This window comes from Danio aesculapii, chromosome 5, assembly GCF_903798145.1.
Source record: "Danio aesculapii chromosome 5, fDanAes4.1, whole genome shotgun sequence".
Lineage (NCBI taxonomy): Eukaryota > Metazoa > Chordata > Actinopteri > Cypriniformes > Danionidae > Danio > Danio aesculapii.
Window position 1 is genome coordinate 1,777,478 of NC_079439.1, and position 15,849 is coordinate 1,793,326.

The 15,849-nt window shown below is 38.2% G+C and overlaps 1 protein-coding gene across 1 annotated transcript in view; it reads right to left on the minus strand.

Annotated features, from left to right (window-relative positions):
- The window catches only part of LOC130228772 (myotubularin-related protein 3-like), a 45,865-nt gene that overhangs the window by 14,879 nt on the left and 15,137 nt on the right, over positions 1-15,849 (minus strand). The window contains exons 10-16 of the mRNA XM_056457212.1: positions 11,369-11,562; positions 10,983-11,117; positions 10,765-10,876; positions 4,998-5,193; positions 3,781-3,966; positions 2,568-2,738; positions 1,468-1,613 (exon numbers count right to left, since the gene is read on the minus strand). Of these exons, the coding sequence (XP_056313187.1) occupies positions 1,468-1,613; positions 2,568-2,738; positions 3,781-3,966; positions 4,998-5,193; positions 10,765-10,876; positions 10,983-11,117; positions 11,369-11,562 (1,140 nt within the window). The remainder of the gene's footprint in view (positions 1-1,467; positions 1,614-2,567; positions 2,739-3,780; positions 3,967-4,997; positions 5,194-10,764; positions 10,877-10,982; positions 11,118-11,368; positions 11,563-15,849) is intronic.

The following is a 15,849-nucleotide window of genomic DNA, read 5'->3' on the forward strand; positions in this document are numbered from 1 at the left end:
AATGGATGATGAGTGACTTAATGCATAATGAGTGTCTTAATGCATGATGAGTGACTTAATACACGATGAGTGACTTAATGAGTGACTTAATGCATAATGAGTGTCTTAATGCATGATGAGTGAATTAATACACGATGAGTGACTTAATGAGTGACTTAATGCATGATGAGTGACTTAATACACGATGAGTGACTTAATGAGTGACTTAATGGATGATGAGTGACTTAAAGCATAATGAGTGTCTTAATGCATGATGAGTGACTTAATACACGATGAGTGACTTAATGAGTGACTTAATGCATAATGAGTGTCTTAATGCATGATGAGTGACTTAATACACGATGAGTGACTTAATGAGTGACTTAATGCATAATGAGTGTCTTAATGCATGATGAGTGACTTAATACACGATGAGTGACTTAATGAGTGACTTAATGCATAATGAGTGTCTTAATGCATGATGAGTGACTTAATACACGATGAGTGACTTAATGGGTGACTTAATGCATAATGAGTGTCTTAATGCATGATGAGTGACTTAATGAGTGACTTAATGCATAATGAGTGTCTTAATGCATGATGAGTGACTTAATGAGTGACTTAATGCAGGAAGAGTGACTTAATACACGACGAGTGACTTGATGCACCACGAGTGACCTAATGCAGGACGAGTGACTTAATGCACGACAAGTGACTTAATACACGACGAGTGACGTGATGCACCACGAGTGACTTGATGCACAACGAGTGACCTAATGCAAGATTAGTGAGCTAATGCAGGATGAGTGACTTAATGCACGACAAGTGACTTAATGCACGACGAGTGACTTCATACACGACGAGTGACTTAATGCACGACGAGTGACTTAATGCACGACGAGTGACTTCATACACGACGAGTGACTTAATACACGACGAGTGACTTAATACACAATAAGTGACTTGATGCACGACGAGTGACTTAATACACGACGAGTGACTTAATACACGACGAGTGACTTAATACATGACGAGTGACTTAATGCACGACGAGTGACTTAATACACAATAAGTGACTTGATGCACGACGAGTGACTTAATACACGACGAGTGACTTAATACACGACGAGTGACTTAATACATGACGAGTGACTTAATACACGACGAGTGATTTAATACAAAATAAGTGACTTGATGCACGACGAGTGACTTAATACATGACGAGTGACTTAATACACGACGAGTGACTTGATGCACGACGAGTGACTTCATACAGGACGAGTGACTTAATGCACGACGAGTGACTTAGTGCATAATGACTTAATAAGTGAGGCATTAATTAAGGCATAATGAGTTAAATAAAGCATTGATGCATTCATTACTGTATTTAATTATTAAAATGTTAAGATATATTAGGATGTTAAGCTGGTTCCTAAAGAAAATGTGTTTCTGAAAGGAACACGCACACACACATGACACCTCACTTACCTGCTAACAGGTGTGTATGTGGGTGAGGCTGGGGGCGTGGTCTGTGGCACACATGACTCATCAGAGGGAGTGGAGGGGGCGGAGTTATGCAAATACACTGCACTCCATAACAACAGATTCCTCACGTGACACACAGGACGCAAAACCTGACAGAGGGGGAGACATGTTATGAGAGCAAAAACTGATGGCGATCGTTAGTGTTTGTTTGTTAGTATGTTAATTATTTAGTATATTAGTTCGTTTTTAAGTATGTTAGTTAGTTAGTTTGTTTGTAAGTGTGTTTGTTTGTGTGTTAGTATGTTAGTTAGTTTGTTTGTTTGTAAGTGTGTTTGTTTGTGTGTTAGTATGTTAGTTTGTTTGTTTGTTTGTTTGTGTGTTTGTTTGTGTGTTAGTTTGTTTTTTTGTTTGTTTGTTTGTTTGTTTGTTAGTGTGTTTGTTTGTGTGTTAGTATGTTAGTTAGTTTGTTTGTTTGTTTGTGTGTTAGTATGTTAGTTTGTTTGTTTGTTTGTGTGTTAGTATGTTAGTTAGTTAGTTTGTTTGTTTGTTTGTTTGTTTGTTTGTTTGTGTGTTAGTATGTTAGTTTGTTTGTTTGTTTGTTTGTTAGTGTGTTTGTGTGTTAGTATGTTAGTTAGTTTGTTTGTTTGTTAGTGTGTTTGTTTGCGTGTTAGTATGTTAGTTTGTGTGTTTGTTTGTTTGTTAGTATGTTAGTTTGTGTGTTTGTTTGTTTGTGTGTTAGTATGTTAGTTTGTGTGTTTGTTTGTTTGTTTGTTTGTGTGTTAGTATGTTAGTTTGTAGGTTTGTTTGTTAGTTTTTGTTTGTTTGTTTGTTATAGTTTTAGTATGTTAGTTAGTTAGTATGCTAGTTTATTTGTGTTTGTTAGTTAGTGTGTTATTATATTAGTATGTTGGTAGTATGTTAGTTTGTTTGTTTGCGTGTTTGTTTGTGTGTTTGTTGGATTGTTAGTGTGTTTGTGTCTTCGTATATCAGTTTGTTAGTGTGTTAAAATATTAGTTAGTTAGTATGTTATATGTTATGTTATGCTGTGTTTATGTTGTGTTGTGTTACTCCTCCAGTGAGATGGTGTGTGTGTGTGTTTGTACCATCTCTGAGCGCCGCGAGTAGAGGATGTTGTGGAAGGACTGATTGGCAGGCCGCAGCAGAGACCAAACAGAGCAGGTTTTCTCCTGTACGCGCTGCTCCTCTCGCTCCTTCACACTGTTACACAGGAACGTCCCGAACAGGCAGGAGTACGTGTGCTGCACCAGCTTCACCTGCAGCAACAAACACACACCTCCTCATTACACACTACCAGTCCAAAGTCAGCAAACAGTAAGATTTGTGAGTGTTTTAAAAGAAGCCATTTTTGCTCACCAAGGCTGCATTTATCTGATCACAAAATACTTTTTAATGTAGTTTATTTCTGTGAATCAAAGCTGAATTTTCACCATCATTAATCCAGTCTTAAAAGTCACACAATCCTTCAGAAATCATCATAATATGATAACTTGCCGTTCTATTATGATCAGTTATTATTGGTGCACTAATAATGATTCTTACAATTATCAGTGCTGGAAAGATTTTACTTTTAGGATTTTCTGATGAAAAGAAAGTTCAAAATAAATGATTTTTATTTGCAGTCTTTACTTTTACATTATAAATGTATTTATAAAAAAAAGGAAATGGTTTGTGGAGACAAAATAAAGCTTTCTCAATGCTTTTGAGAAATATATGAATGAAAAAATATATATTGCAATTTATAAAAATAGCATCAGTCTGCGTGTTGTGGTTTAGTTATTCTCAGATGCCGTGTGTTTCAGAGACTTTGTGTCATTAATGTTGGTTTGCAGCTTTAGATGTTTCCAGCTTTCCATTGTTGCAGATGTGAGATGTTGTTGTGCTGATTGTAAAAGGCCTCAGCCATCGGTCAGTCCGTCAACACAGTGCTTCAGTATTCTTCTTCTTCTATTATTATTCCCTTCAGAACTGTCTTGAGCATGTCTGCACTCCCATCTCACACCTCCGAAAGCCACCGCATTCATTGTGTTTCGTCTTCTGAGGCGCAGCTCATTTATTAGAGGAGAACAAACACCACAGTGGAGAATCCCATCGGTGCAGCAAACTACACTTTCCTCAGCTCCTGCACAGACATCTCTGAGAGGTTTATTCTTTTTTTGTTTCTGACTGGATGGAAACGCTGCTTTATTCACTGATGATTTATGCAGTGTTACAGTACGGTTCATATATATTTAGAAGTAAACACAGCTAATGTAAATCATCACATCAGCAGCCCATAATGATTAATCATGAGCATACCAGAAAGGCCTCGTTGAACTGGAATGAGCATGGGAACTGTCTCTGGAGCTGGTGAACGCAGTCCAGCCACTGCAGGAACACGGGACAGCGCTCGTTCACGTCGTCTGCTCGCTCACCGTGACCACAGCGCTCTGAAAACTTATGACCGAAATCCAACCATTCAGTCTCCACCAGCACCTCAAAACCCTGCAGACAGACACAGAGAGAGAGAGTAGTCATGCTTTCTAATGCAGTCAAATAGAAAAGTCACATTTCAAAGGCTTTGATTTAAACGTTAGAAGCCACAATCCGGTTCTGCTCAGTCCTTTCATTTAACGATTCATTTAACGATTTCATCTTTAACGATCTAGGCACAAAGTCTAAAGCGCAAGGCGCAAAAGCATTAAGGGCCTGTCTGAATCCACTTTTGCTATTTTAAGGATGGGAAAATACACTCTGCACCCTGGCGCATGGTCTAACAGGGTTGAGCTTATTCTCTAGATGAGTTCTGGGTGTGTTTTGAGCATGACATGCATTAAACCAATCAGAGTCTCGTCTCACATTCACTTTAAGAGTCAGTTGCGTCGCTCCATGGTGCATTTGCTATTTACATGGTGGACTTTGTAAGTGTAAAAACTGAACGCTTCACTAGCGAGAAAACAGTTAAACAGAGCATCTGCAGCGCGAGGATAAAGAACGAGCCTCCTCCATTCAGCCTCTTTACTTTCTCTTTACTTTGGTGGAGTAAGGAAACGGTGGAGACTCACTCCACTGAACACATCCATTAGCCCACATATTTAATCTCCTTTGTTAAGCTCAAAGATTTGTCTCAGAACTATTTCTGAATTCAGTTCTAATCTCCAGCAAGGGAATAAATGAACAATAATAATGAAGTGTGGTCAAAACACTGAGTTATATCCAAACACACGTCCTGTTCTTATGGCCCAAAACCTGCATAGACTCATAACTAATGTGCTCTGCTGGACTTTAGGAGCAGCTTTTAGTTGGTCAATGGTGCGGTCTGTTTCTGTTCCTCAAAATAGCAACGTGACAACAATGAGCCTTAACACACCTCTTTTCCAGACAAGAACACCCATGAGTCTACAAAGTGGCGCAAATAGATTTGCTATTTAAACAACGTGGTGCAAAACGGGAAAATTAGAGTTGTGTTGATCTAAAACTTGCAACACATGAATGATAAGGCCCTCTGTGTGTCTGTGTATGTGTGTGTGAGAGACCTCTATAGTCCGGTAGAAGGGGTCCAGCATGAGTTTGGACAGAGCCAGGATCTGTGGTGTTCTGTCCCATCCATCAGAGCAGTGCACCAGCACCGGCCGCTGTTCTCCATCCACTGCGTTCACCACCAGCACAGATGCTTTCAGCAGCAGAGACAGATGCTGCAGCCACTTAGTGCTCTCCAGCGCCGACAGCCAACTGTTATTAGTATATAAGTATTTCATATTAGTGTACTGCTCATACAGTGGATATAAATAGTCTACACACCCCTGTGAAAATCCAAGGTTTCTGTGTTGTTAAAAAAAGAAACCACAATTAATAATTTTAGAGCTTTTTCCACTTTAATGTAAACTATAATCTGTACAATTGCATAAAAAAACTAACTAAAATCTTTTAGGTCAGGGGAACTAAAACTAAAACTAAAATAAAAGTGTGCACACCTTTAATACTTTGTTGAAGCACCTTTTGATTATATTACAGCACTCAGTCTGTCAGCATGTCACATCTTGACTTGGTAATATTTGCCCATTCTTCTTCACAAAAATGGATTCAGGTCTGGGCTCTGGCTGGGCCATTCCAAAACTTGAATTTTCTTCTAGTGAAGCCATCCCTTTGTTGATTTGGATGTGTGCTTTGGATCGTTATCATGCCGAAAGACGGAGTCCTCTTCATCTTCAGCTTCCTAGCAGAACCCTTAAGGTTTTCTTCTAGCATTAACTGGTATTTAGCATTGTTCTTATTTCCTTCCACCTTGACTACGACCCAATCTCCAGCTGAAGAAAAGCAACCCAAAAGCATGATGCTGCCACCACCATGCTTCACTGTGAGTATGGTGATGGGGATGTGCAGTGTTGTTTTTGTGCCAAATGATGACCAAAAAGTTCAACCTTGGTTTCATCAGACCATAACACCTTTTCCCATGAGAATTTATCTGGGCCTGGATATTCTTTGTAAGAAAAGGCAGCCGTCTTGCCACCCTACCCCATCGCTCAGACTAATGAAGAATACGGGAGATTGCACAGCCAGCACTTGCCAGATATTCCTGTAACTGTTTTAAAGTTGCTGTAGGCCTCATGGAAGCCTCCTCGACCAGTTTTCTTCTTGCCTTTTCATTAATATTAAACAGACGTGGAGTTCTTGATAATGACACTGTTGCACCATTTTTCCTCCACTTGATGATGACGGTGTTCACTGTTCCATTATATATCTAATCCAATGGAAATTATTTTGTACCCTTCTCCTGAATCTCTAACAATGAGATCCCTCTGATGCTTTGGAAATTCTCTGCGGACCATGAATTCTGCTGTAAGATGCAACTAGGAAAATGTCAGGAAACGACTACTAGAGCAGCTGAACTTTATTCTGGGTTAATCAAAGGCACTTTAAATGATCACATGTGTGTACTGACTCTTAATTAAAATAAGTTTGAATGTGATTGTTTAATTTTAAACCCAGCCACATCTCTAGTTATAAGAGGGTGTGCACACTTATGCAACCATATTATTTTAGCTTTTTTATTTTTTGATCCCCACACCTGAAAGATTTCAGTTTTTATAAAATTGTACAGGTTATAGTTTGCATTAAAAGTGGAGGAAGTTCTAAAATGATTTACTGACACCTTGCATACAGGGGTGTGTAGACTTTTGATATCCACTGTACATGTTCATTAAAAATCATGAAAAAAGCAGCCCAAAATTTACTTTAAACATCACAAAATTTGATCATGTAATTTAAAGCTTTCTTTTTAAAAGACCTCGTAAAAGATTTCAAGATCTCGTAAAGTGCTTTCAACTCATGAAACATGAAAAGAGGGCGGAACAGAGTAGCTCCTCTCCTTTTCTCACAGCTCTGCCAGTGAGAGTGGTTGAGCTCAAGCACATCAAATGAAAAGCCAATGAGAAGAAAGGGGCGGGGCATGTCAGACACTAGAGTGCATTTGATTGGTCAAGATTTGATGAGAAATTGAAGTATGAGGTAACGGCAAAAAAAAATTATTGATTCGTTTAGGAGGAAGAGACAAACTGCAAACTTTGTTTATATCAGGTTTATACCTTCTAAATGTGGATTTTGTCACTGTTTTGGAGCACACTAGATTATATATATCTTAAAAACTAGCAATACTGATAACTCTAACATCTAAAAAAAACATCATTTTAAATAACACAGGACCTTTAATAAATGTGTAAAGTAAGTTAAAGCATCTATTCTATAAGAATATACTATATAAGCAGTTATTTTTATATATGATTATGACCCTGTGTGAAAAAAGTGTCTTAAGCTGCATGGGTATATTTGTAGAAATTCCTAGAAAACATTGTATTGGTCAAAGTTATAGATTAGTAATTAAAATGTATCATTTTGACCCATAGCGTGCATTTCTGGCATTACTAAAAATATACCATTTAATCATAAGACCAACTTGCGAAGATCACACACTTATATGATGTTACAAGTAGCTTTCTTTTAAACAATGCATGTGAATAAATGTCAAAATTAATTTAAAATATCTATTAATGAACTATTACATGTTAATTTACTCCACTTCTGTTTTATTCAATCATTCATTTTCCTTCAGCTTAGTCTCTATTTGTAGAGGTCGCCACAGTGGACCATATTCCAGCTTATGTTTTACGCAGCAGATGCCCTTGTAGCCACAACCCATACACACTCATTCACACACTCATACACTACGACCAATTTAGTTAATCAATTCCCCTATAGCGCATGTGTTTGGACTGTGTGAGGGAAACCCGAGCACCCAGAGGAAACCCACGCCAACACGGGGAGAACATGCAAACTCCACACTGAAATGACAACTGACCCAGCCGGGACTCAAACCAGAGACCTTCTTGCTGTGAGGCCACAGTGCTAATCACTGAGCCGCCCAACTTTTGTTTTAAATATTTGTTATTACAGATTATATTATTTATTTTTATTAAATGGACAGTTCACCTAAAAATTAACTTATTGCCATCATTTATTCACAAACCTGTGTACGTTTCTTTCTTCTGTTGAACACTAATGAAGATATACTGAAAGATTCTGGAGGGAAAAAAATCAGCCATTAGCCGCATTTCCACTATCACGCCGAAATCGAGTGAGGCAGGGCCAGTCGCATTTCCACTGTCACTTCCAGGACCTGATCAGGCCAAAGCAGGGCTTCCTCGGGGCCAGAGGCCAGCCTTTTTCAGCCCGCAAAATGCATTGGGCTTCGGGGTGGAGTGAAAGAGACGCGGAGTTTGCCAGAGTCTGGTAAAGATAGCGTGCCGCCATTACACTAGTTTTCCAATCGCACACGAGTACATGCGCCAAAAAATAAATAAATAAGGGAAAGAAAAACATATAGCTGGTCAGTTTAAGACAGGCTATTCCATAAAACACCTTACAGGCTAGGGGTCTTTTTGCTTGTGATCGCCCTTAGTTTTCCCTTTTAAATGTCAGGCTGTTGCATAAAATAATAAAGTTTTAATTTATAAGTGTCTTTTCTTTGCTGCGTCCTCCTTGATGTTTCAATAACGCATAATAATCTTAACACCGTTTTAAAGACACAGCAGCCAGTAACAGTTGTCGAGAGTTTTTGTCAAGTTTAAAGGTGTGTTTGTGCATGAAACGTGCGCGTTTAGATGCATGTGTGTGTGAGAGACTGGACGAAAGAGCACTCTCTTTACAGCTCTGTTGGTGCCGCGAGCAGCTGGGTTTCTTTCTTTCTTTATTTATTTATTTTGGAGATAATACAAAATATGAACACAATAGTGTCATATCTAGATAAAATAGCCTAAGCTACAGTTGAAGTCAGAATTATTAGCCCCCCTGTTTATTTTCCCCCCAATTTCTGTTTATCTGAGAGCAGATTTGTTGAACTCATTTCTAATCATAATAGTTTTAATAACTCATCTCTAATAACTGATTTATTTTCTCTTTGTCATGATGACAGTAAATAATATTAGACTAGATATTCTTCAAGACACTTCTATACAGCTTACAGTGACATTTATAGGCTTAACTAGGTTAATTAGGTTAACTAGGCAGGTTAGAGTAATTAGGCAAGTTATTGTATAATGATGGTTTGTTCTGTAGACTATTGAAAACAAATATGTCTTATAGGGGCTAATAATATTGACCTTAAAATGGTGTTTAAAAAATTAAAAACTGCTTTTATTCTAACCGAAATAAAAGAAATAAGACTTTCTCCAGAAGAAAAAATATTATAGGAAATACTGTGAACATTTCCTTGCTCTGTTAAACATCATTTGGGAAATAATTAAAGAAAAAAAAAAATTCAAAGGGGGGCGAATAATTCTGACTTTAACTGTATATTGAAATAATTTTAAAAATTACAAATATTGGATATAATAAAGTCACAGTAAATAAATAAACCAATATAAAACAAACAAAAGCTAGAATAATGTATGTATATACAATACATAAACCGTTTCAAGCCATTTTAAACTTTCATTTTACAAAGGCCTCTCTGAATAAAAGATTTGAGATATTTTCTAAAAACAATAAACACCGGAGGAGTTTTGAAATATAATTTATAAAGTATTAGGAGACGATGATTTAATCAAATCACAATGTACGATGCCAACAGTCGGTCTGCGAGTAAACGAATATTCATTTTCTTTTCAGCTTAATCCCTTTATTAATCTGGGGTTGCCACAGCGGAATGAACCGGCAACTTATCCAGCATATGTTTTATGCAGTGGATGCCCTTCCAGCCGCAACTCATCTCTGGGAAACACCCATACACACTCTATCATACTCATACACTATGGACAATTTAGCCTAGTATTTAGTATTATTATTATTTTATGTAATTTTTATTATTATTATTTTTATTTATTTATTATTATTTATTTATTTTATTTATTATTATTTTATTTATTATTTTTATTTCATTATTATTTTATGTAATTTTATGTATTATTTTATGTAATTATTTATGTAATTTAGTATTATTGTTATTATTATTATTATTATTATTATTATTATTATTAATTCACCTGCACCGCATGTCTTTGAACTGTGGGGGAAACTGGAGCACCCAGAGGAAACCCATGCGAACGCAGGGAGAACATGCAAACTCCACACAGAAACGCAAGCTGACCCAGCCGAGGCTCAAACCAGCGACCTTCTTGCTGTGAGGCGACAGTATTTCCTACTGCGCCACTGCGTCACCCGTAAACGAATATAATGAATGAAAACACAGACATGTGCGTAATGTAATGTAATGTAATGCTGTACAGTAGCGTGTCATTCGTTTGTTTTGGTTGTCTTCATTTTAATGGTTACGTGATGATGCGATGGTGTGCTTTATCTGCCTGATTCCCACTGAAGTGGGCGGGTTGTGTGATGTTCTGGGGGCGGGGTTTGCGTGATGCGCTGTGAGCTACTAGCCCGACAGTAAAAACATAACATGATTTCGGCCTAATTACTCATGCTCGCGGGCTATTGGCACAGCCCGGCCCGATAAAAGCCCTGGCTTGCACTAGCCCGACAGTGGAAATGGGGCTCTTGGCTTCTATAGTATTTATTTGTTCCTACTGTTGATGTCAATGGCTGATTTTTTCCAGTATGTTCTCGTTTGTGTTCAAAAGAAATTCATAAAACTCCTTGAATGTGAGGACGTTTTCAGTTTTGGGTGTACTGTGCCTTTAAATAGAACTGAATAATCCTGAAATTGTGCTGCATTCACATAGATAACCATTAGCTTTAAGCAGTTGTGTTAGCTGTGTTTGTTCTGCAGGATGACTCCTCATAAACACTCACTTAAGTGGATCCGGGATCTGAGCGCAGAGCGTCCGCAAACACTGGAAGCTCTTTCTGATGGAGTGGATGTTGGCCATTCCCATGAACATCACCTCACAGTTGGGATAATACTCTACAAGGAGCACATACTTGAGAAGAGGTAAACAGTGTTCTGCAGCTACACTATTAGTCAAACATTCAGCATATAACATTGATTAGAATCATAAGCTCTGCATTACCTGGACACTCACAGCCACCTCCCTTCGCTCGATTGGCTACTGCTGCGGCGTATGAGCGCGCATCCATTATTAACAGCTTCTGAGGGGGCGTGGTATTTGGCTCCGCCTCTACGTTCCCATTGGCTATGTGAGGATCTGGCATGAATATAAAGAAAATGAGCTTCTGAACATGAGCATCAATTGTACCCGAGTCACTGAGTGTGTCTCAATCAGCATATGCACTAGTAAGGGCACTGATGAGCTTGATTCACTACACATTGGTACACACTTACTGTGACATTAGAACACTTTTACTGTCTCAAAACTGGAGTTTATAAACAACAGCAGGACTAATCATTTTCACAGTAAACAAGGGTGCTGATTGAGACGCACCCACTTTTACTTACCGGAGCCACTGATGGTGCCGTTAACATGATTGTGAACACAGGAGCCGTTAGCATGCGCTGTGTTTGCTGCCGGATCTGTAGCGCAGGCTTTGGCAATGGCTTGTACCAGATGCTCATCATCAGCGTTCCTCCAGCCCCACCAGCTGACCTCTGGCTGCCCACATCGACCAATCACAGCGCCCGAACTCTGGTGCCTGGGTTAAAGGTTTCGATGAAGCTGAGTGAGATACCATTTTAAGTGTACATTCAATCCAGATTTAAAGGGGCAGTTCACCCAAAATTGATAATTTAGTCACTATTTACTCTCACTCAAGTGGTTCCAAACCTTTATGAGTTTCTCTAATCTGTTGAACACAAAAGAAGATATTTTGAAGAATGTTCCATAGTTGAAAAAACAAATACTATGGAAGTCAATGGTTACAGGTTTCCAACATTTTTCAAAATATCTTCTTTTGTGTTCAACAGAAGATAAAAAACTCCTAAAGTTGATTGAAACAAGTAAAAGGTGAGTAAACGATCACCGAATTTTCATTTTGCGTGAACTGTACCTTTAAGAGCTAGAACTACACACTTAGTGATAAATAATTTTGGAGAGTATTTTAGAAACATTTCCTTAGTTTCTGATTATACATTTCATAGGAGGCTTTTATTGTAGAAATGTTAATTATTAAAATGCAAATTACTAGAAATTTTAAATGTTATGGTATCTCTGAGTGAGATACCATTTTAACTGTAGATTCAATTCAGATTTAAAGGGACAGTTCACCCAAAAATTATGATTATATCACTATTTACTCTCCCTCAAGTGGTTTCAAACCTTTGCGTCTCATTAATCTGTTGAACTCAAAAGAAAATATATTGAAGAATGCTGAAAACCGGTAACCATTGACTTCCATAGTTGAAAAAACAAATACTATGGAGGTCAATGGTTACAGGTTTCCAACATTTTTCAAAATATCCTCTATCGTGCTCAACAGAAGAAAGTAACTCTTAAAGGTCTGAAACAAGTAAAAAGTGAGTAAATGATGACAGAGTTTTCATTTTTGTGTGAACTGTCATTTTAAGAACTGGAACTACACACTTTGGGCTCTATTTAATGATCTAGGTGCAAAGTCTAAAGCGCAAAAGCATTAATGGCGTGTCCGAATCCACTAGTACTATTTTAAGGATGGATAAACTCGGCGCATGGTCTAACAGGGTTGTGCTTATTCTCTTAATGAGTTCTGGGTGTGTTTTGAGCATAACCTGCATTAAACCAATCAGAGTCTCGTCTCCCATTCCCTTTAAGAGTCAGTTGCGTCACTCCATGGTGCATTTGCTATTTACATGGTGGACTTTGTAAGTGTAAAAACTGAACGCTTCACTAGCGAGAAAACAGTTAAACAGAGCATCTGCAGCGCGAGGATAAAGAACGAGCCTCCTCCATTCAGCCTCTTTACTTTCTCTTTACTTTACTCCTTTACTTTGGTGGAGTGAGGAAACGCTGGAGACTCACGCCATTAAACACATCCATTAGCCCACATATTTAATTTCATTTGTTAAGCTCAAAGATTTGATCAAAACTATTTCTAAATTCAGTTCTTATTTCTTAATAAATGAACAATAGTAATGAAGTGTGGTCAAAACACTGAGTTATATCCAAACACACGTCCTGTTCTTATGCCCCATATGCTGATGCAGACGTCTCCAAAACCCCACAGGTGGACACATCTAAACCTTATCACGGTGGCGCAGTGGGTAGCACAATCGCCTCACAGCAAGAAGGTCGCTGGTTCGAGCCCCGGCTGGGTCAGTTGGAATTTCTATGTGGAATTTGCATGTTCTCCTCGTGTTGGCGTGGGTTTCCTCCGGGTGCTCCTTTTTCCTCCACAAGTCCAAAAACACGTGGTATAGGTGAATTGGGTATGCTAAAATTGACCGTAGTGTGTGAGTGTGTGTGTGTGAATGAGTGTGTATGGATGTTTCCCAGTGATGGGTTGCAGCTGGACGGACATCCCCTGTGTTAAACATATGCTGGTTAAGTTGGCGGTTCATTCCGCTGTGGCGACCCTGGATTAATGAAGGGACAAAGCCGAAAAGAAAATTAATGAATAATGCAGATCGTCATGAATAAACTGAAAAAGCCCCCTGAGGTGAAGAAGGCATGGAGGCAGTGGTGTTTATATTGATGTAGAAAATCATCATTTCTGGATCATTTTAATCCTTTAATTGTTTTCATCTGTAAAGATATTTGTGTATTGCTGATCATCCTGTGTGTATTCAGCAGTGTGTAAGTGTTTGGACCTGCATAGGTGCATAACTAACGCGCTCTGCTGGACTTTAGAGCAGCTTTTAGTTGGTCAACAGTGCGGTCTATTTCAGTTCCTCAAAATAGCAATGCACCAACAATGCTCCGTAACACACCTCCTTTAATGACTAGACCATTGAAGACCTTGAGTCTACAAAGTGGCGCAATTGGATTTGCTATTTAAACAACGTGGTGCAAAACGGGAAAACTAGTTGCGTTGGTCTGAAAATAGCAATAAATCACGCCAAACACGTCTTGCACCTTATTGCGCCGGGTGTATGATAGGGTCCACGATGTTAAATCATTTTAAAGAAAATTTTAGAAACAGTTTCCTTTGTTTCTGATTAAACATTTTATAGGAGTGGTTTAATAAAACTGGCAAACTTGAAACTGAAAAAAATAGAAATTTGAGTAAAAAAGCCCCTAAAATTCTAATTACTTTAAACTAGCAGATAATAGAAATAAGTAGATTAAAAGAAGTAACAAAAAGCATTGTAGAAAAAAATATATACAGTTGAATTATTCGCCCCCCTGTTTATTTTTTCTGTTTAACGGAGAGATTTTTTTCAGCACATTTCTAAACATAAATAGTTTTAATAAGTCATCTGTAATAACTGATTTATTTTCTCTTTGCCATAATGACAGTAAATAATATTAGACTAGATATTCTTCAAGACACTTCTATACAGCTTATAGTGACATTTAAAGGCTTAACTAGGTTAATTAGGTTAACTAGGCAGGTTAGAGTAATTAGGCAAGTTATTGTATAATGATGGTTTGTGCTGTAGACTATCGAAAATAATATAGCTTAAAGGGGCTAATAATATTGACCTTAAAATGGCTTTAAAACAATTAAAAACTGCTTTTATTCTAGCCGAAATAAAAGAAATAAGACTTTCTCCAGAAGAAAAAATATTATCAGACATACTGTGAAAATTTCCTTGCTTTGTTAAACATCATTTGGGAAACATTTAAAAAAGAATAAAAATTCAAAGGGGGGCTAATAATTCTGACTTCAACTGTATGTGTAGAATTACATTATTTCTTCTGCACAAACACAATGAGACATTTGGGAAGTAAGATGTTAATATAATTTAAATAACTTCTGTTTATGCATTACTGACCATTCTTGTAAGTGTACTCAATGGAAAAACGTTTTATGTAATTATTATTATTATTATTATATACACTGGCCACTTTATTAGGTACACCTGTCCAACTGCTCATTAATGCAAATGTCTAATCAGCCAATCACATGGCAGCAGCTCATTGCGTTTAGGCATGTAGACATGGTCAAGACGATCTGCTGCAGTTCAAAGTGAGCATCAGAATGGGGAAGAAAGGGGACTTTGAGGGACTTTGAACGTGGCATGGTTGTTGGTGCCAGACGGGCTGCTCTGAGTATTTCAGAAACTGCTGATCTACTGGGATTTTCACGCACAACCATCTCTAGGGTTTACAGAGAATGGTCCGACAAAGAGGAAATATCCAGTGAGCGGCAGTTCTGTGGCTACAGCAGCAGAAGACCACACCGGGTGCCATTCCTGTCAGCTAAGAACAGGAAACTGAGGCTACAATTCACACAGGCTCACCAAAACTGGACAATAGAAGATTAGAGAAACGTTGCCTGGTCTGATGAGTCTCCATTTCTGCTGCCACATTCGGATGCTCGGCTCAGTATTTGGCCTCAACAACATGAAAGCATGGATCCATCCTGCCTTGTATCAATTATGAGCACAGTGTCTCCATCTTCTGATGGCTACTTCCAGCAGGATAACGCACCATGTCATAAAGCGTGAATCATCTCAGACTGGTTTCTTGAACATGACAATGAGTTCACTGTACTCAAATGGCCTCCACAGTCACCAGAGCTCAATCCAATAGAGCACCTTTGGGATGTGGTGGAACGGGAGATTGGCATCATGGATGTGCAGCCGACAAATCTGCAGCAACTGCGTGATGCTATCATGTCAATATGGAGCAAAATCTCTGAGGAATATTTCCAGTAGCTTGTTGAATCTCTGACATGAAGGATTAAGACAGTTCTGAAGGCAAAAGGGGGTCCAACCAGGTACTAGTAAGGTGTACCTAATAAAGTGTATAAGTGCTTAAATAATTCAGCAATATCTCTTTCTGGTGTCTTTTAAGAATAAGTGATACTTCACATGGTCATGAAAGAAGTCTTTTAGTCGCT